The following is a 22,221-nucleotide window of genomic DNA, read 5'->3' as shown; positions in this document are numbered from 1 at the left end:
CACGTCAGTCTCTACAGCCACAGCAGGCACTGTAACTCTCCATCAGTTTGACTTCACTCCCAAAGGCCCACTCCTCCATTGTCTCCCAAGACAGAAGGAAGCCAATAACAACAAAACTGCTGCATTTAATGCTAAATTTTATTTTATTAAAGATAGAAGATACAGATAAGTCCAGAAAAGATGAATATCGAAAGTGTTATGCATCATTTAATAATTTGAAAATTTCAATTTGAGAAAAGAAACAATAAAGACTTTTAAAAAAATCTACCTTAACTATCTTATATTTCTATGAAAAGTGTAAACCTTAATACTAAAGGGGGGGAACCAGTATTAAGAATTAATACATTGTATAATTAAACTAATTTGTGAACCCTCCCAGCTGTTTTCTTTAAATTTAAATTAGTTTTCTCTCACTTACTGCAAACTACTAAAAAATCTTAATACAAGGAAAAACCCACCACCATATGTGCAGTTCTGAAGTAAATGTATTCGTACATGTTATGTGCTGAGTTGAATAGGATCCAAACTGCAGCAGTCTGATTGGTCCTAGAACAATAGGATCCAAAATGCAGCAGTCTGATTGGTCCTAGAACAATAGGATTCAGAATGCAGCAGTCTGATTGGTCCTAGAACAATGCAGCAGTATGATTGGTCGGCAGGAGCCACCCAATCCAGCTCCAGATAGAAGTGAATCCACAACCTGATTGGCCTGCAGGAGAATTCCGGAATTAGCCAATCATGTGCAGCCCATTGTGTAAATAATGTATATAAACCAGATACTTTGAGGGGACTTTCATTCCCTCCTCACCACTATGAGCTGAATAAAGAGCACGAAATCTATTCTCGACTCTGAGTATATTTCAGTACGATATTGCACTTGTCAGTAAAATGCAATACAGATTTGCAAAACAAAGTGTAGCAACATGGAAAACTGTGCTCTCCCAAGGCCCAAAGTTGAACGTTCCACCTGTCTTGTTAAATTACTCTGTGGCCAAATACACTTTGTTAAGAAAGACTTCAACTTTGTCTTCTCCCAAAGAGCAGACATCCAGGATGCAGATCAGAGGTTTTCTCAGCAGCCCACCACCTAGTATGCAAACACAAAGATATGGACGTTAGTACTAAAAAACAAATGCTTAACAGTTGCTTTGTTGTTACGTTCCCAGGAGTATCATCAATGTTACACCCAGAACAGGTAATAAAGCAGAGTGGGGAAGGCAGAGAATCAATCCCTCTTGCTTCCAACATGATGGCAAAGGAAAATACTCTACAGAAAACCAATTCCCTGTGCCTAAAGCAGGGAACAAAAACATCTGGATGAATCCTCCTCATCCAGGTTACTCAATAGCATGGATAAAGTCTTCAGAATTTCAGTTCATTTCAGTGTTTGGCCAACAAATAAATAAACAAATGGGAAGAAAAGGGGGAGATTTCACTCTTGTTTGGAATTATTAACTCAGCATGAAGCAAAATAAATAAATAAATAGCAACTGCTTCCATTTCAGAAGATTACTTTAATACTGGAGTTTAGGGTGTTATCTAACAGACACCCAGCATATCTGTAGGTTTCTAGTTTCTGAAATAAAAATTCTAAGATTGACACAATAAAGAATGCTTCCAGTTCCTTCTTGTTTCACATATCCAGGGAGACAGCATGACATAAGGAAAGCTGGCACTAATCAACAGAAAAGCATAATTTGCAATCTTCTATTAGGTTGCGGGTCAAATATTCAAAACCAGTTCCTTTGCAGACACAATTATGCAGGCAAACACATGCAAAGAAATATGCTCATTGAAGCATTCGTGCACTTTATTGCTTACTGTAATTATTTACAGTTGCCAATTAGCAAATGGTTGGAATTCAGAAGAGCCACCATTTAACAGTGTTGCTATCTCTTCAGGGATGAAGCTATGCATTTAGACATATACTGTTTAACACTGCAACAAGGCTAGGCAAACCGTACTAGATAACAAGCGATCCAGGAGGCAATTCTAAAATAAAGGTTTTGTATTAAGGTCTGTTACATGGCAAACCTTCATTTACAACTACGCTTGCTTATTTGGGGGCATGTAAGCAAACCATCAATATCATCTAGAAGTTCTTACGAGAAAGTGCCTGGGCAATCTTCTTCTGACTTGAGGTCCCACTTGTGTTAGGCAAATCCACCGTAGCACACTCCATGCCCGCTGCTTGAAGTAAACCTGAATTTTCAGCGTAACTCACAGGCAGGAGGGCAACATCTATAGCCGTGTCACGATTCATTCCTGTACAAAAGATGGATATATTTTGTTACCATCAGCTAGCATAATGAACTATTTCGTTGTCTTTAACAATCCTTTCAGCACAGGGAAATCGCTCATCCAAATACTAGTGTCTACTCTTTTAATGGCAGCCTGACAAAGAGTTGAACCAAAGACTTCAAACTTAAACATCAGAATCTTGATTCGCAATGGCCCAGAGATTTCCCTGAAAACATATAAAAAACCACCTATTGCATTCCTCAATAATCTACTGTTTAGCTGTATATTTGATTCCTTCCAACATACAACACTAATCATTGTGTAGGTAGATACTGCAGATAGATAGATGATAGATAGATAGATGATAGATAGATAGATAGATGATAGACAGATATAGGTCGATCTGTTCATCTCCCCCATAGTTGTCTCTTAAACAAGTCCAATTTAGGTTGAGATGTGACTTAATTCTGGCTCATGCCCCAACAGCTGATGACCCAACATACTGACTATGCACACAAAGTTTCATCAGTATGCTCTGCCATTTACATACTTTAATACCCTCACAGGTTTCCAACAATATCCTTCTGGGACCAAACAAAGTTCCCTGAATGATATACTACTGATATCAAGCAAAGTGATAATCTCTCTCGCCCTGCCCCCTGCTTCAAGACTTGGAAATTGTGCTCTTGTTAATATAGGGCAAGACAGCACTGCCCTTCCACCCTACCCCACCCCACCCCACCCTATCCATATTCCAAGCTCTTTAAACACACACACACACACACACACACACACACACACACACACACCTTAATACTCAATTTAAGCTCAACACCTGTATTGAAAATGCTGCCATCTAATCAGATATTCTACCTTCTTGTTCTTCCACATTTGGGCCCTCTTGCAAGCATATAAATGAATGTGTCCTTGTTCAGTTTTAGTCCCCACATCTTTGCACCGTTCTGCATTTGCTATGATTTTGAAGTTGCAATCTATCTAAAATCATTCCACTAAAATGCAGGGCTGGTTTCTTTGGAAATGCAGAGGACATTATTTACTGTATGTATTCAAGAAGCATGTGCTGCAAGTTTGAGAAAGGCATACTATGGCTGCTGTCCAAAGAGGTTTTTTGGGGGGCGGGGAGGGGGAAAATCTGAGTTTCAGCAATTACTTACCATATACAGTATGAGAGGCCTGCTATTTGAAGAACACAAATCCACCCTCTCCCTCAAATGTGTAGAAGTAAAAGCAGGTTCTTTGGATCCTAGACTATTCCCCTTACAGTTGCTCTATTTATTCTTCATTAACTATGTTTTTATGTCCCATCTTTTCTCCCTGCTCTGTCCATTTTATCCCCCAAGCAAACCTGTGGAGTATGTCACACTGTGAGATAAACACCAGTCCAAAACCGCCAAGTTGCCTTTGAACCCAGATACCCGCAAACTCTGACCTCTTGCTCTCTCTAACAAAAAACCAGCCACACCATTAGATACATTATCTTAGCTCTGTGCAACAACCATTATTCTTTCAACACCCAGACAAAACTGTTAACATTTCCCCAGTGTCATAGCAAGGTCAGGTGGTACCCGGTATGGAAAATTTCTTGTCACCCCCTCCCCCCACATTGAATTTTTTTTTTTTGCCTGCAAAAATGGTTTGACTTTATTTCATATTTTTTGGGGGGGAGCCAGCGTTGTTCAGCCTGCGTGCCCCTGCACTTCCCAATGGGGTGCTGAATTTTCTTTTGCAGAGATGGTGGTTACTTACCGACAATAGTCACTTGATAGTATTCATAAGGACAGGCATACTCAGTTTGATCTTCTTTATTTGGCACATATCTGTATTTGGATGCTTGGAGATTGCACAGTTGCATGAGAAATTCTCCAGTTTCATAATTAAATTTTGATGGAAAGCTTTCGGGGAAAACTCTGCTGTAATGCAAGTGCTGCTCCAAGCGGTCTTTTATTTTATCCCAGAGGCTACTTTCCCAGGAACCTGGTGAACGTTTTGCAGACCAACCGTGCCTCTTTGTGGAAGCTCCTAATATGAAGATAGTAAGTGTCTTGTTAATCTCCATTTACTTCTATAGAATTATTCTAGATTTTCAACAAACCAGACCCCCCCCCCCAAATTGTGTGCATGTGGAATTAGTACAGCAGCACAGTAGATATAGGCTTTTATTATATATTTTCAAAAGAAAATAAATACAAAGTAGCATTAGCTAGTGTTTCCTGCACTTTTCAAGTTGTAAACTATCAGAAAATCCAAGTTCAGCAAAATGATTACTATTCCAGAATGGATTTTTTGTTTATTTCACTCAGTTTATTTCACTCTCTTCCATGCACTGCATTTGCTGAGTTTACATGTATAATAAATGGGAATCCTATTTCATTTAATTTATTTTTTTAATGTAGGCTTCTTCATTTTGTTTTTTCTTTAAAATAAGTGCAATCATACCTCGGGTTACAACCACTTCAGGTTGCGGTTGTTTTGGGTTATGAACCCGCCGAAACCCAGAAGTACCAGAACGGTTTACTTCTGGGTTTTGGTGGTCGCGCATGCGCAGAAGCACTAAATCAGCTGCCTTGTACTCTAGAATTAAAATCTAGGGTTCCATAATGGGGCAGCAGCACTGGCCAGCAGGAAATGTAGCAGATCCAAGCTAGATAATTCACGTATGCAATTTAGCTAACTGAAATCACCTTGCTATTCACAATAACAAGGTAAGACCTTGTAACATAAGACCTTGTAGCATATGGGCCTCCGGAAGGAAGATAGGAAGATTCACTGAAATTAAAATGAAAGGTTTGCTTGAAGCAGCAAGGTTATCTCTCCTCCATCATCTCCGTTTGGCATTAGGGAACTAAGCCAGGATTAAAAACCAACACTTTAGCTAGAATTTTACTAACTAAACAAATATAACGTTACTGTAAACAGTTAGGAAGGCATATTAAGTTTGCTACGGCTGCTGGTGCTGCTTATTTCAATGTAAAAGGCTGGCACTCAGATAAGTTTCAAGGAATAAGACCCATACTTCTCTTGTGCTTCTTTCGCGCTGGAGCCGATGCATCCTGCTCATCCTCATCCGACCTATAAAAACCAAGAGTAGAGTTGCCATTGGGGGATTATAGGGCTGCTTGGCCATATTGCCAGTAATCACCATTTCGACACATAGAACTCTCAGGTTGCAGCATTTTATTTTTACTGACTAAAGCAGTCACTTAGGTCTTATGATCAGGGCCAAAGCAGACATGACACCACCTCCTTTTCCTTAACTTCAAAGCAGCTGTGGTAGCATGTTTGTGCCACTACATTGATAGGGCAACTGGCATTAGGCGTAAAAGGTAAAGGTACCGCTGACCGTTAGGTCCAGTCGCGGACGACTCTGGGGTTGCGGCGCTCATCTCGCTTTATAGGCTGAGGGAGCCGGCATTTGTCCGCAGACAGCTTCCAGGTCTTGTGGACAGCATGACTAAGCTGCTTCTGGCGAACCAGAGCAGCGCACGGAAACACCGTTTACCTTCCTGCCGGAGCGGTACCTATTTATCTACTTGCACTTTGACGTGCTTTCAAACTGCTAGGTGGGCAGGAGCAGGGGCCGAGCAACGGGAAAAATCCAATGAAATCAAGAAGTTACTGAGAATCTTCCACTTGTGCTATTTTCTTGCTTGCTGCACTAGTGAAGTATGAATAATCAGTCAGGCAACATTTTATTTAGTAGGCAGCTACTTATTGATAAGGAGCATCGTATGACACACAAGGGCACTTTCTGGAGCCACAGTCCTATCTAGAAGCTATATTGGATTCTGCACATATTCACATGCACCCACAAAACATTAAAAAGTTAACTCATTGTTAAGAGCCATCTAAAAAGAGGTGAAATAAATTATTTCGAATCAATCAATCAATCAATCAATCAATCAATCATTTAAATGTCTCTTTGGTATTGCAATCCTGATGCTTTGAACCTATTCCAGCCCAGATCTAACTACCTCATTTAGCAAGGTCTTTCCCAAATATCTATTCACATCTAACTGGTGGGAACATGGTGCATCTGCCATGGTGCATTTGCAACAGCACAACCAGACGCCTTCCTCTGTCCCAGCTGCAACAACCGTATCGGTCTCCACAGACAAAGCAATCACTGTAACTCTCCAGTGGTTTGATTTCACCCCCAAAGGAAAACACACCTCCAGTGTCTCCCAAGACAGGGGGAGGCCAGCCATGGTATTGCAATGCAAAAGTGATTTCCTTTGCAAATGATAACCTAAGGCATTTTAGAACATTGATGCAGCTCATTTGAAAAGTACACAATTCCCATGCGTGCCTAATCCTGCTCAGAGGGAAGTCAACAGAACCAGGATTGTGGCCTAACGTAGACAAATGCCAACAAAAATGGAAAGGGAATTCCATTTTAGAGAAATAGCTTACTCCACAATCCTATTCTTTCTCTTCGCTTTACACTTTCTGGGTCCTGTAGGTTGCTGTTCGGGTGGCTGGGAGGTTTGTGCAGAAGTGCCTGCTGCAGGTTCCTGGCTGACCTGTAGAAAATGAACAACAGGAGATATCTTGCCTTAGTATCCAAAAACAAAGAATTCAGCAACTTCTAGGTAGCCATTCTTCACATATACACGAAAATATATATGAAGTTGTTGCATACATAAATAACCTTTTCTGACACCTAGGGATTTCAGTCCAAGTCATCCCCAACAGAAAGGAAAGCTATTTTGAACATGTTTTTTTCAGTTCATTATAAATCATTTCCCAATACCCTTTTACCTTTTTAAAATGTCCACCAAATATGAAAGAACATTCTCTCTACCTCTTTACACTTCCAGCACTTATCTGATTCTGTCTTGTACATCTTAGCAAGCCTACTTGGAGTTAGAGACCAACTATGAATCATTTTCAAATAGTTCTCTTTCAAAGAGTAACATGCTGTAAATTTCAAGTCACTTTCCCAAAGTTTCTCCCAGAGGTTAGAAATCTATGTTGTGCCATATATCTACTGCCCAGTGTGTCACTGAGGCTTTAACTAGCTCGTCTTTTGTTTCGCGTTCTAATAACAAGTCATTTTAGACTATTCTGTCTATCTAATTTAAACATATCATGTAACTGATTATATTGCAAGCAGTTCGTACCTTGGCTCCTTAGGTTTTCCATTGATTTCAATTTGGGTTCCCCCCTGTGAAATGCAGCAATTCCCTGTAGGTCGCCCATTGTCCATCCATATTAACTCTCTTAATAGTACAGTGGTACCTCAGGTTCAGTACTTAATTCGTTCTGGAGATCCGTACTTAACCTGAAACTGTTCTTAACCTGAAGCACCACTTTAGCTAATGGGGCCTCCTGCTGCCGCCGCACTGCTGCCGCATGATTTCTGTTCTCATCCTGAAGAAAAGTTCTTAACCTGAAGCACTATTTCTGGGTTAGTGGAGTCTGTAACGCTAAGCATCTGTAACCTGAAGTGTCTGTAACCCAAGGTACCACTATATTTTAAACCCTAATCTAGATTCAACTCCAGTATCAGAACCATAGGGATTAGTTTATAGTATATCTACAGTCTTTCAAATATGATCTACTAAATAAATTGTTCTGCCTACCCCCCATTTAGTTTCTCGATTCATTTCCACTTTTTTTCCCACATGTAGAAAGTTTTAAATCAGTTTGAATACTCTTTTTCTTAAAAAATGGAACATCCACATCAAACTTTTAAAAACCTAAACTAAGCCTTTCAAACTCTATTTCTTCTTTAAAAATGTAAAAAAAATGTAAAACATAGTATCCAAATACTTATACTGTTAATTCTCAAGCACCATACCTGTTCTGGTGCCTCAACTGGAGCCTCAACCGGTGCCTCAACTGGCGCCCGAACTGGTGCCTGAACTGGTGCCTCAACCAGTGCCTGAACTGGCGCCTGAACTGGTGCCTGAACAGGTGCTTGAACTGGTGCTTGAACTGGCACCCGAACTGGTGCCCGAACTGGTGCCTGAACTGGTGCCTGAACTGGTGCCTGAACTGGGGCATCAGGAGATACGTTGGTGCAGTCGACATATTTTACAGCACCAATTATCCCCCGAATAGCAATGCGTTTGTGCTCCCTGTAGTGCAGTTTTCCAATCTCCTCCCCAATTTCATTGATGGTTTTCAACACTGGATCAACTGCAAAATAATAATAATAATAATAATAATAATAATAATAATAATAATAATAATCCCCCAAAACTTAGCTTTGAACAGAAATGCATCCAATCCACCACACAGTGAACCACTATAACTAAAATGTATTAACTGGAAGTTGATTTGAATAATTGTATTAATTGGGAAATAACTGAAATTGTTATAATTTGGCTAAAAATAAACTTAATTTTAAAGAAACAATACTACCAAAAATTATGAATGTAGGATTCAAAAGATTCAAATGGAAAAGCACTTAATGTTAAATTATTACTTTTAAATTGGTACAGATAAACCTCTGATTGATTTTCATTACTGGCCACCCTTAGACTACAAACAGGAAATAAAAGTCCCCACTGCTCACCCACTATTTCAGCACTGCAAGTCCTTGGTACATGTGATATGTGGGGGGCCTTGAGGTCAGAAGTGTGTGTTCATCTTAATCTTGCACTGGAATAATTTCATTTTACTGACTCACATATATATTATTGAATTCTACCCCACATTGTGGGGACTTTCAGGTGCACACATATATATGTAAAGAGCTGGGGAAACTATATGGAAATCTTTGTCTAAAAACCCTGCTAACTGATTTGCTCTGATAGTTTAACATTTTTCTTCTTCGTCAATAAACCTCCCAAACAAATCCCCCATTCCTCCTCTACCTTTTGGTTTAGTGTATGACTGTTACTGGGACGCGGGTGGGGCTGTGGGTTAAACCATAGAGCCTAGGGCTTGCTGATCAGAAGGTCAACAGTTCAAATCCCTGTGGGGGGGTGAGCTCCCGTTGCTCGGTCCCTGCTCCTGCCAACCTAGCAGCTCGAAAGCACGTCAAAGTGCAAGTAGATAAATAGGTACCACTCTGGCGGGAAGGTAAACGGCGTTTCCCTGCACTGCTCTGGTTCACCAGAAGCGGCTTAGTCATGCTGGCCACATGACCTGGAAGCTGTACGCCGGCTCCCTCGGCCAATAAAGCGAGATGAGCGCTGCAACCCCAGAGTCAGTCACAACTGGACCTAATGGTCAGGGGTCCCTTTACCTTTATCTTTTTATGACTGTTACTGGTATAGTTTGTTGTTTAGCATTGTGATCATTTACTAAAAAGTACAAATAAGTGAATAAAGCTGCACAGAAATATTTCATTTAATAACATGACTATTGCCAAGTGGCAAGCATGACTGAATGAAAATGCAGAATAAAACACATCACCTCCAGTAGTTTCACAGCACTTCAGAAACGTGTCTGGGGCTGGTGGCAAAGGATAATATCCGCCAATGAAAGTTTCATTCGCATGAGAAGTTCCCTCCTGAGTTCTCCTCCAATGAGCAATGCTTCTTACTCTGACTTCATTTTCATATGGCTGGCCTCTGTGCCACTCTGTTAAGAAAAACAAACAAACAAACAAAGGCTGTGAAAAGCCTAATAAAAGTATAAAAATATTAAAGCAACAACTTTTTATACGTGACTGTGCCAATAGAATTATAGAATCGCAGAACAGGAAGGGAACTCAACAGGTGGTGGCTCCGTGAAGAACATTATAGAATTAATAAATGGTATCGGGAATGTTGGTGATGAGGATTCTAGAGACCGTGTAGGGATAGGAAAGAATTGCAGCAGTTTCTAAGCTGCCTAAGAGGCTCATTGCATGCAGACCAGTCTGTGGGATAGCTCAGTCAGTAGAGCATGAGACTCTTAATCTTAAGTTTGTGGCTTCAAGCCCCACTTTAGGCAAAAGATCCCTGCATTGCAGGGGGGTTGGACTGGATGACCCTCGTGGTCCCTTCCAACTCTACAGTTCTATGATTCTATGAAGTTATCGTAGTGCACCATTTCACTAGATATTTAATATTCTTCTGCAACTTCTCTGTGACCCTGGCTTTATTTCCAACACCGGAGATACAGTACTCTTGCTAGAATCCCACAGATACAGACCTAACACGAGACCAGGCTTCCTCAACCTCAGCCCTCCAGATGTTTTTGGCCTACAAATCCCATGATCCCTAGCTAGCAGGACCAGTGGTCAGGGATGATGGGAATTGTAGTCTCAAAACATCTGGAGGGCTGAGGCTGAGGAAGCCTTTAAAGCAAATAAAAGAAAATAAAATAAATTACAATCAAAAATGAAAAACAAAATGGCTGAAGCCCAAAGGTAAAAGGGGAACCAAAAAATGTGGTCAAGATGTACATGGGCACTTGAAGGTGTATGTTACAAATTGCATGTATTAATTATGAAATTAGGGTTTATTTACCGCAAATAAACATTTGACTTTCATGAGTAGTTCTCAGGTAAGATGGAAAGGAGCCATTCCCTGCAGTCTCTCGGATCACCTTCAGGTGTGTACATACGAAAAGTGACCCTGGAGATGGACAAAGAATGCATCATTTTTTCCCATAAATGTTATTTCATTTCATTTATTTATTTCACACATACTATTCAGTATTTATGTATGTTCAGAACTATCAGGTTTTAAAGCAAAAGATACAAATGGCAGCATTTTTATTGTTATTTATTATTATATTATTATTATTATTGCACTTCCTACAATTCCTAGCTCAAACAAACTAAAACTTTTGTTCTACCAAGCAGTTAAAACTATGTGACTTGGTTGTCCTTCTCACAAACAGCAGATGAGGAGAAAAACCAGTTACTGGTTTGCATCACTTTAGATGGCACGCAAGCCTCCTTTGTGTTGAAAATAGTTCTCTGTATAGAAAATCAAATGTCAGAGGTGTTCTAGTCTAAGCATCTTGTGGGTGCAAGAGTGTTTTTGTGTAGCAATAGTATCTGCAGAGATAGTATTCCAGCACATGAGCCCTCACCTGCAGTTTCAAATAGTACTCACCAGATCCTAGTTTATTACATTTTCTGCTTGGAGAGAACTAGGTAGCTGAGGTGGAAGATTACAGATTAATTGTGGGCTTTGCAGAAGCATTTATCTGTCCTCTGTAGGGAGCCATATCCAGTACTCAGTCTACTCAGAGCAGGCAGTGAAATGAAGGCACATGACTGACTTAGGTCCATTAATTTCAATGGAACTACTCTGAATAGAATTTAATTGGTCCAGGATGTTGTTGGACTACATGGACCCTTGGTCTGTTGCAGTATTGCTCAGGCCCAAACCTACACATCATCTCCGACTTTTAACTTGCTATTTATTTTTTAAAAGGTCAAAAGTCTTGCTAAATTCCCAAATCCTGCTACACACCTAAACATAACTCTTTGGATTATGATTTAAAGCCATGAAATTTACACCAAAGGTTTAAGCCACTCATAGATAAATGCTAGAGAGTACTTCATATACACCGTATTTTTTGCGCCATAAGACGCACCGACCATAAGACGCACCTAGTTTTAGAGGAGGAGAACAAGAAAAAAAATATTCTCTCCCTCTCTGCTCAGCACCTCTCCAGCAAAGAGGGAGGAGAAACGGAAGGGGCTCTGTTTCTCCTCCCGCTTCGCTGAAGGGGCGCTGCGCAGCTCTCCCTCTCTGCGCATTGCTATCGCTGAAGCCAGAAGAGCAAGAGGGATTGGTGCGCACCGATCCCTCTTGCTCTCCTGGCTTCAGCAATAGCTGCGCAGCCTGCATTCGTTCCATAAGACGCACACACATTTCCCCTTACTTTTTGGGAGGGAAAAAGTGTGTCTTATAGAGCGAAAAATATGGCAGTTCTCCCTTCAGAAACAAGGGAGAAAATATATATATATATAAACCTGCCTGAGCACGATCACACGCAAAGATGCGCAAGTTTCTGTTCCTCATTTCTACTATTCTGTCAGGGGCTTTAGAAGGAGTTACAATGGTATTGTCTGCCAATACCCAAAATTAAAGCAAACTTTTAAGAAAAAAGGTATTACAAGATTTGGGGTGGGAGAAATGCAGAGATATTTTTTTTAAAAAACAAATACTTGGGTGAATTTTCTCAAATATTTCAGGCTGAGATGAAGAAAACAATTGCAGGATGAGATTCTTATCTGAGGTTCCATCAGCAACCAGCACCCAACGATAGATCAAAAAGTCTTCTCCATGCTCTGTAAGGACAACAGAAATGTTGAACATTTTCAGAAAGTATTTTTGAATTAATTGTTCATTAGCACAAAAATATTTAAAAATAACCTGTCTTCCTTGTGCGCTGAGTCCTCCCCACAAATTTCACAAGCCCAACTACATCACAGTGTTCAATGTATGGTGTGACAAGCAGCTTGGATCTGAAATACAGAAAAGTACAAGTGATATTTGCAGCACACAGTAATCTCACCATGTTTATGAACACAGTGCTCCATCTCTCCAGTTAACCTGAATCTGGACAGGTTTTTGAAGTTGTTGGACTGGTATCTGAAAACAATGGCTTCATGGGAGCCAATAAACTGAGCCTAAATCGTGATAAGACAGAAGTGCTGTGAGTAAGCAGTTTCCGTATCTAGGAATAAGGTGAACAACATGGCTGCACTCCTTCTAGAGGAACAGGTTCATAGTCTGGAAGTGCTCCAGATTCCAATGGGTCACCAGATTCCCAAGCATTAAGGAGTGATGATGACCAATATATGTAAGTTGCTTCATCAGCTATGACTTGTCCTAGACTGGCAAAGCCTGGCCTCAGTTGTCCGTGCTTGAGTGACCTCCCACCTGGATTATTATAAATCCCAATAATTTATTTAAATCTTTATAACGCTGTTCACCCAAAGATCACAGGGTGGTTCACATCATAAACATGCAAATTGGGAACACAAAATACATCATAATAAAACAAAAATGAACCAATAACCCCCGCTTCCACAAAAACATTGAATGCCAAAGGCCTGATGAAGAGAGATGTTTTCTCCTGGTGCCTAAATAGATGTAATGAAGGTGCCACATGAGCCTTCCTGGGGAGAGCATCCCACAAAAAGGGAGCCACCACAGAAAAGACCCATTCTCATGTTGCCACCCTCCAGACCATTCATGGAAGAGGCACACAAACATGATTAGTTTTATCTTTCCTGAAAGGCATGAGGGCTTTGGTCCAGTGGCGTAGCGTGGGGGGTGCAGGGGGGGCCGGCCGCACCGGGCGCAACATCTGGGGGTTAGGGTTAGGGGGCGCAAATCCACGGGTTAGGGGGCGCAAATTACTTGCCTTGCCCCGGGTGCTGACAACCCACGCTATGCCACTGCTTTGGTCTAGTCTTGAGAGTTCTTGTGCCACCAGCTCAGGGGTCTGTCCTTTAAGACATCCTGGAAGCTGCAGCTGGTGCAGAGTGCAGCACCCAGATTGCTGCAGCCTGACAAGGCCAAGTGTAAGTAGTCCTGCGGGTGATGCGCTAGCTAACATTGAGCCACTGTGCCCAACTCACAGTGTCAGTATTGGCATCCCTAACCAGCTTGGGATCAAAGTACCTGGAAGAATGCCACCCCTGTTGCCAGTAGGTTACACATGGTTGATACTGTCCCATAACGGGGCCTTCTTGGTGACAGCTCCCCATTTATTGAATGCTTTCCCTGTTTGAGTCTCCTTCCTTAATGGCATTCAATTTTATTTTTTATTTTTTAAAAATCCTATTAAACAAGGCATTTGATGTCATGAGAAGCCTGAAGTGAATAGCCACAAGGATCAAGTTGAACTTTTAAAATGCTATTAAAACTTGTAAATGTTTTCTGTGTATAAGACACCCCCATGTACAAGACGGCCCCTATTTTTTTGAACCTTGAATTAAGAAATAAATATTTCTTGAGCTGTTGAGCTGCCAATCCCTCACTCGCCCACCTGCTCGCCACATCCAATCATCCCCCACTGCATTCACTACCCGTGTATAAGATGACCCACCCCCATTTTTGCCTACAAAATTTTAGCAAAAAAAAAAGTCTTATACACAGGGAAATACGGCATTTCACTTTCAATTGCATTGCTCTTCTGCCTCGTCTGCTGCTACTTTGGTAGCAAAAGCAGGATAGAAATGCAATAATAAATAGATAATGCTTAATAACAAAGCTTTTTTTCCTCTGTTACTTTCCCCCTCCCTCCTCCTTCCCACTTTTGTTACATTATTGATTCCTGCCTTGTATATTCCTGCCTTGTATATCTCTCCAAAAAAGAGAACATAAAAAGCCTAACCTTGTGATAAACTCATACTGAATGTGGGGCAATCTCCATTCAACTTTAATGTTGTCATTTGGAATGATGGTAATCATAGGTCTTTGCCCAGCGTTTAGTGTTAGTTCTAGGAGAAAAAGAAATTAACCGTGAGAACACACATTGAACAACTGAGATCCTGGCTGCCTAAGTAGTTCTGCTACTCCTGTATGCATGACAAACACTGTTATCCCCCAGACTCAATTCTTTGGGTAGCAGAAGGGATTTAAAATCAGATAGAGTGCCACTATGTTTGGAGCTCTTCTGGACAGTCTTCTCACTAAGAAACTATTTAACAACTGCCTCCCTCAGTTTTGCCTTCCAAGATCAACCATAAATAAATAATGTGAGTGGTTATATCAAAGGGAAGAAGCCTGAATCCTTAATGGCAGAAATTCAAAATACAGGCTGAATAGCATTTGAAGATTGAAGACGGAGAAATGTTAGACTGGAATTTCTTCAAAAAAGCTTCAATGTTAAAAATGATTTTCCCCCTCCCTTCAATGGAGTAACAGAACGTTAAGAATCTAGCTAACACCCAAGAATGGCTCCATACTGTAAATGTTTATGGAGTTCTCTAGATTAAGAGGAGGGACCAAGTATTTTGTTTTATGTAGCTTGTGGGACTTAACAACAGGTATTTGAAAAGCCAGTGTAAGGGCTACCGACCTAGTGTCTTTTACAAAATGGGGGTCTTCCCATCATGAGCTGCAAAGCCCTAATATCTATTTCTGAATCAATACAGATATCTGAAATATCAGCTGAAATAGTTATGCATAAACTTCACTTAGTCTTAGCAACACGGTACCAAGGCACAAGCAAGGTTTCACTTTCAGTATTACTCTTTAAACAAGTGAGCGAAGCAGTGCTTCTCAAGTTACACAAAGAGAGTTGTGTGTGATCTCACAACAGGAGAGGGACACCTGTGGCCCTCCAGATTCGTTGATCTGTTGTTTATGTGGTGTTATAAAATAATGACATATTAAAGTGAACTTTGAAACAAAATTACATGCTAATTACAAAATTACATTCCAAAAAGAACTATGAATCTGGGAGATTATTTCATGAGCTTTCCATGAATGTTGTGGGAAGATCAACTCTTCTGTCAGAAATTTTCATTATTTAATTTACATTGTTCCTTGTTAATTTCATATGGCCGTTCTCCCTCTCCCCTATATTATTTGTTATCTCTTCATGATTACACAGACTTATTTAAGATGTGTAAAAAGAAGAAACTTTGTTTCATCAGTCCACTGAGAATATGTTTGCAAATAATAATAATAAATGTCTTAAATTGACAAATTGTGACTTGCACTTCTCTTTCCTCCTAGCCTGAAGGAACATCTCACTTTCTCCCCAATGCATTATATATACATATGTAAAGCAAAATAATTTGAAGGTAATCATACTGGTTACAGAAGGCGTGATGGGGGTATCAAAGACTTTTGTGGATTTAAGGAACAACAACTGAAAGTTACTATTACACAGCAGATGAAAAGTGTGGTTGACTTGGGACAATAAGGAATTTCATCTTTTAACACTTTGGGGGGGACACCAAAATGATTAAGAAACCCACATTTTTACACCTTAGTTCTGCAGCCAAGGCAGTAAATTTTTACTTTCTGTTCTAGGGGCAGTTGATTTTTTAAAAAACGATAGTGCTATTTTCCCCTTAAAGTGGTCATTGTATCCCCTTCATGAACTAGGTATAGAATTCAATGTGCCTTAATACAGTTATAATCAATGAAGAGCCATATGCTTTCAAATGGTCAGTGAAACTAAACATACGTTGCCACCTACTGCAAAAAAACAACAACAACACATTGTTGAACAACAATTAATATTCAAAATACTTAACCTATTGAGAACAATTTCTTCACGCCAGTGGATCCAAGAGTTTGCTGTGTTTTAAAAAGACAGCTTCTTTTAAGACCATAGTTTTCGAGAAGCAACACAGTGCCAACGTTCATACTCCTGTACCATTCAAAACACAAGTCGTTCCACAGCACCATGGTCATAGAACCGGAACGATCAGCCACAATGAAAGTTGCCTAAAAGAGATTAAGGATATGAGCCACAAGATCTCAGCAACACTGTGGAAGAGTGAAAAGTATTGTTGAACTGCTCTTTCAAAATGCCTGTGGCTAATCTGTACTTTTCTGATGGCATGCTCCTCCTCAGTTTATCAGCTGTGCATAAGGTGCTGCATAGGAACAGAAGCAATGCTTCCCCCATTCAGAAGGCTTAAAGTCTAAGGTGGCAACCCTGTGGACATCTGCGCGGTAGCAAACCCCATTCAGTGGGACTTGTATGTGGGCCCAAGTTCTGTGCAGTAGTGCGGAAGCGGTCAAAATAATGGCATACACAAAGTGGAGTTGGATTAAATTAGGCTACAACTTTATTGCACCAGGTTTGGCACATGGTCAGCCAGCTTGCTGGCTGGCTCAACAAGCTGTCATTGGACAGCTTGGGCAAACCATTATTGAGGTCCACCATAGTGTGACCTGTTTCTGGAAGAGCTCATCTAGTCCCTGGCAGGGGACATCATGGCCTATCAGCCCTCGACTAGGCTTCTGAACAGAAAGCACCACACTCCAATATGGGGGTCCTCCACTGGGCTGAGGCAGGGTGCCCCTCTCTACTAAGGATCCAGCCCAATGCCTCATCCACCACGTGAAAGTTGTGACAGTTGCTATGAGGTAGGAGAAAGCCCATAGGACCCAGCCAATAAATGTGCAGGTGAAATTCCTCCTTGGGGCCTGCATCCAGCAACTGACCTCCATCTATAGCAATGCACTTAAACCAAAAAAAAATTCAAACAGTGTGAGAACAACACAAATGATGAGAATGCATATTATATGCATGGGTGGAAAATTCAGGCAAAGGCTATAGAGGGGAGGTTGGGAAAGCCTGCCTTAGATGCTCCTAAAGTGTCTCTTACAACTCTACAGTTATATGAAGCAGAAGGGATTTGGAAGTATTCACTTCCGCCATCTCTGGAGTCTCTCTCCTCCCTCCCACACCCTAGGAGGCCAGCAATGATTCATCCCCAGCTCTCCAGGTAGACCCTGCCCACTTTCCAGCCTGGGTCTGCGTCATGCCAAAGGAGCCAGAAGCAGCCCCACCCACCTGCACCGAGCTGCAGAGACCTCTCTGAGTAAGCTGAGAATGGCACATTCTGAACAAATGAACAACAGAGCTGGGAGGCGGCACTGCAAATCTAAACATGGAAGTTACACAGAAACTACTTTTTTGTTATACTTTTGAGTCAGTATAACAGAATCTACAAAATAAAATAATAAAAAATAAAAAGCCTTGCTGTTTAGCAATCAGAAGGTGAAAAGAAAGGCAACACAATAGGAAGTGAGGTTTTCTTCCAGCCACTAGAAACAGCAAGGGGGGGGGGAGCAAGGAAAAAGGGCCTGTGAAAGATGGGTTTGTGTGCTAGAGACAAGAGTAATGTAAAATCACAGAATCATAGAACTGAGGAGTTGGAAGAGATCCCAAGGGTCATCTAGTCCAACCCCCTGCAATGCAGGGATCTTTTGTCCATGGGAAAAACCATCATTAAAAGGGGTTAAAAATAAATAACATAAGTGATTCATGGGGAGCCATGTAGGGCAGTGTGTTCTGCAGTCTGCATGTTGTTTCAACAGAATTAAGAACACTTTTAAAAACTTCCATTAGCAGTGGCATCATGATTCAGCATTATGAAATTTTGAAAAGCCTTTGAAAGCTGTTTTTGTGTGCTCAGGATATTGAAGAAAGTCTAATCAGAGTAAGGCTCCACAAAAATCAAGCCATTATTTCACAGGTAAATTGTAAATTAGTACAATATGTATTAGCATAGTGGTATATTCATCAATAGAACTGCTTCCATTTCTACCTATATCAAAGCGACAAGAAACTCTCAAGATGCAGTCAATGAAATAAACAAGGAGATGCGTTTAACTCAGTTCATTTTTACTTTAAAAAACAAAAAACAAAGCCTGAACTCTAAATAACAGCCATAACAAAATATAATTATATTACCATTTACAATTGTATTTCACTATGGCTGTTATTTAGAGGAAGGATTCAGAAATAAGAATTAAGGTTTTTATCAGCATAGCAGATTTAAATGGACACACAACGAGACGTAAACATGTTAAGATCGGTAGATAGCCTACCTGGTACGGCTTATCAACAGCCAGACTGGGCTTTCCGTAGTACTGAAGTCTCCCCCTGTGGGTTATTTTAATGATAATAGGATGGGTGCCAGTTTTAATCTTATTGCCTATTTTGTGGCCAAAGTCTCTCTGCAAATCTCGAAGAGTTTTAACTGCAGAGTCTAGGAAAGCAAAAAGAGATTCAAAAGTGTATAGGTGACATAGTTGGTTTCATCAGCACTGCCACCACTACAAAACATATTGCCGCAAATGGATAAGTTACAAATAACCAAGCACTGCTGATCTTAAAAACTGGTCCTGCCAAGTTGGCTATTCCTAAAGGTTGCTCTGGTGCTGTCTCAGAAGAAAACAGCCCAAGAATTCCAAGGTGTCATAAATAAAACGAATGAAGTGCACAAGGTGAACACAAATGCACAAGTACATAAACCACACGTCTAAAATTGTGCAGGACAGCATCTTGACTCTTAATGACCCTAACACCCAGAATATGCGTATTCCGTACCTATTCAAAGCCTAGAACCGAAAAGCTGTACTGTAAGCCGCCCGGAGTGGTGCAGTGACACACAACACAAAAACACACCTAAATAGCCACCATGTTGGACCAAAATATACCTGAATAAAACAATACACGACACCAAACATATTCCCTGAAATTCAGCTTGTGGGCTTCTCCTGCAAACCAGGCTCTCAACCCAGAATCTGACTGTTCACATTAAGCCAGACTATAGATTGTCAGTGCTTAAGTCTAAGAGACAAATTTATTGAACCCAGTAACAACAGCGGTATATCCCAGACTATCCTACCCATTAGTCCCATGCGTCCAACAACCCACTATTGATGACCCACCCTGCAGCAGTCAACTCACCATCCGCAAAGTCATCTTCTGGATCCCTTTTCCCCCGCCATCTGTCCCCATACGGATCTTCATTATTCCACAGTGGAAGATAATACTTCCACCTCCCCAGCAGCGGCACGGGCGGCTTCCTTCTGCGTTCGGGAAGCTGTTGACCCCGGACAGCATCGCTTCTACTGGCCGCGCCAAGAATTTCGAGCTGTTCAATGCACATAACCCAGCTATCATACTTCTGAACGAAAGCGCACGAAAGCTCTGTGATTTGCACCCGCAGGCCACAGCGAAGGGCATTTGTCTGCACCAAGCGGTTCAACTCGGGGGCCAGAAAGCATCTCTCCCGGTACACGCCGTCGGAAATAGTCATATCATAGAGGTATTGGAAGCCAGTACGCTTGGGTGCCTTGGTGAGGGACGAGGGACGAAGGCGCACATGCCTGGCGAAAGGATCGGGCTGCTCGGTGGAAGGACCAGGAGTGTCAGCAGGAGCGGCCACTTCTCTGGAGGAAGAGGCACGCGTGGATACATTGCTAGCAGAAATGTAGCTGACGCGTGTCTTCTGGCTGGCATCCTTCAGATACCTCTCCAGAGATAGCACGGTCACCGGCGGAGCAGCTTCGAAGGTGGTCACATGGTCGTGAACCACGGCAGCTCGGCAGCACGCCACGAGTATCCAGGAGAGCCGACCCGTCCCGTTTTCCGTGTTCCTCCTCCGTTCGTTTGTTTCGGAAGAAGCGTCTTCAAGCCATAGCTCCAGCACATCTTCTTCTTCATCACTTGCAATGGCATCCCGCTCTTCCCTTTCGGGGCTGTATGTCCCCATGATCAGACTCTCTGGCCCGCCACACACAGACCCACAACAGCTGCCCAGTCAACTTTAGGCGAGTAAGGCGGAGAAGGTAGCTGTCGGTCTATCTGCAGGACCAAGAGCGCAAGGAGAGAACTTCTTGCCGATTTTGAGAGCGAGCGGGATTGAGAGGAAAAAAACCGAACAAATCTGTCCAATGAGCGGGCTCGAGGCGGAGTTTCTATGATGCTGAAGGGGATGAGGGGCGGGGGGGAGGGCGGGGATTCGCGGTGGAGAGCGCCTGTTGCGCTTTATCAGAAAAAGAAAAAAACCCGGGCGCGTTTGTTCTTCTGTTACAGTTCTGATTCTAAAAAAATTAAAATAAAATAAAACCACACACAAGAAGGCAGCAGTGTGCTGTTACTGGGGAGTAAGTAGCACTGAACACTATGGGACTTGCTTCTGAGTTGTTTTTGCACGCATCTTATCAGAAGTAAGCCTTTTGGAGTTCGGTGGAACTTGGCCCCGAATCAGTTTCTTTCGCTTTTTGCTGCTGATTAGCTCAGCTGTCTCCTCTGGAATATGAGAAAGGGATGTTTTAGACACAACAGCATGAAGCGCGTGGGATCACTGATTTAAAAGAGAAAGAGCTTAAAACCGTTTCGGTGTCCTTGAACTACTGACTAGTTTTTAAAGGCAAATTTTTAGTTACACGGAGGTGTATTTAATATTTTATTTTTTTAAAAAAACCACACAAACCAAACACGACGTTGCTTCTTGCACTTCAACCTCGCGTTTCATCTTAGTTTTGCAAACTGCTCTAGAATCATTTCTGAAAGGTGGCACAAAATTTTTCGTTTCGTTGAAGTCAGTTAAGCAAATTTGAACACTATGTACAAAATATTAAACGGCCGTTGATAAGAAAAACAGAAAAGCATGTTTTAAAAATAAAAATCCAAGACTTTATTCTATCCACAACATTAAAAATAAAGACTATTACATAGCTGGCATTTGTATCCTTACATTGCCTTGAAACTATTTTCCCCCGCAAATTTTCCCTATACTGGCCATTCCACAAACAAATGAATCGGGTTAATCTTTTTCAAAATAACACCAAAGCATGTTTTCTGCAGCTATCTTTTTACAGGTTAATTATGGCATATGTTTTGGTGATTTGGTGCCCAGTCAGGTGTATTTTGCCTCATTTGGATATATGTATTTGTGAGTAGAAAAACGGGGAAATGCTAGACACCGGGAACAAAAAGGCTATTACATGCAAGAGAGCCATTTTGTGATCTACGGTATCTGTGTACAGTCCCAGTGTGTACAGGGTAAGCTGAGCGACTATTCTCAATTACTATTGGTAGTAATAGAAGGGGACCTATTCCACTGGCATAGTAAGTGGAACATAGGAGAAGATGCAGGATCTATTCTCGTGGAGGATCTTGATGCATGTTCTTTGAATGCCTGGGAGGGAATATGGCCTCCCCCTGCTTAGAATCTCCCTAAATTTGCTTTGCTAGGGGTTTATTTAATTTGTATGCTGCCCTTCACCCAAATACAAAACAAAAAGAAACCAATACCCCACCCCACAAACACATTTTAAAAGACATAGGATGTTAATCAGCCAAAGGCTATGGTTAAAGAGGAATGATTTTTCCTGGCACCTAAAGGTGTATAAGGAAGGTGCCAGGCACATGTCCTGGAGGAGAGCATTCCACAAGCGTGTAGCCACTGCAGAAAAGGTCTGTTCTCATGTTGCCCACCCTCTGGACCTCTCATGAGGGACGCTCATGAAGAAGGTCCTCAGAGGATGAAAGCAGGATCCAGGCAGAAAGGTTCACATGGAGAAAGGTGGTCTTTGAGGTACTGCAGACCTGAACCAGTTAAGG

General features: G+C 41.5%; 1 protein-coding gene across 1 annotated transcript; it reads right to left on the bottom strand.

Moving 5' to 3' along the window:
• Positions 1-273: 273 nt before the first annotated feature.
• RADX (RPA1 related single stranded DNA binding protein, X-linked) lies at positions 274-21,129 on the bottom strand. The gene is made up of 15 exons (XM_081178979.1): positions 19,558-21,129; positions 18,693-18,853; positions 16,382-16,574; positions 14,506-14,611; positions 12,534-12,625; positions 12,326-12,448; positions 10,668-10,775; positions 9,628-9,795; positions 8,207-8,403; positions 8,063-8,086; positions 6,673-6,782; positions 5,276-5,331; positions 4,009-4,281; positions 2,107-2,265; positions 274-1,087 (listed from the first exon to the last, which is right to left on the bottom strand). The coding sequence occupies exons 1-15, from the start codon at positions 20,363-20,365 to the stop codon at positions 981-983; spliced, it is 2,685 nt and encodes an 894-aa protein (XP_081035105.1). The 5' UTR covers positions 20,366-21,129; the 3' UTR covers positions 274-980.
• Between the last annotated feature and the right edge of the window lie 1,092 nt (positions 21,130-22,221).

This window comes from Podarcis bocagei (assembly GCF_964188305.1).
Source record: "Podarcis bocagei genome assembly, chromosome: Z".
Lineage (NCBI taxonomy): Eukaryota > Metazoa > Chordata > Lepidosauria > Squamata > Lacertidae > Podarcis > Podarcis bocagei.
This window is presented reverse-complemented; position numbering and strand designations above follow the sequence as displayed.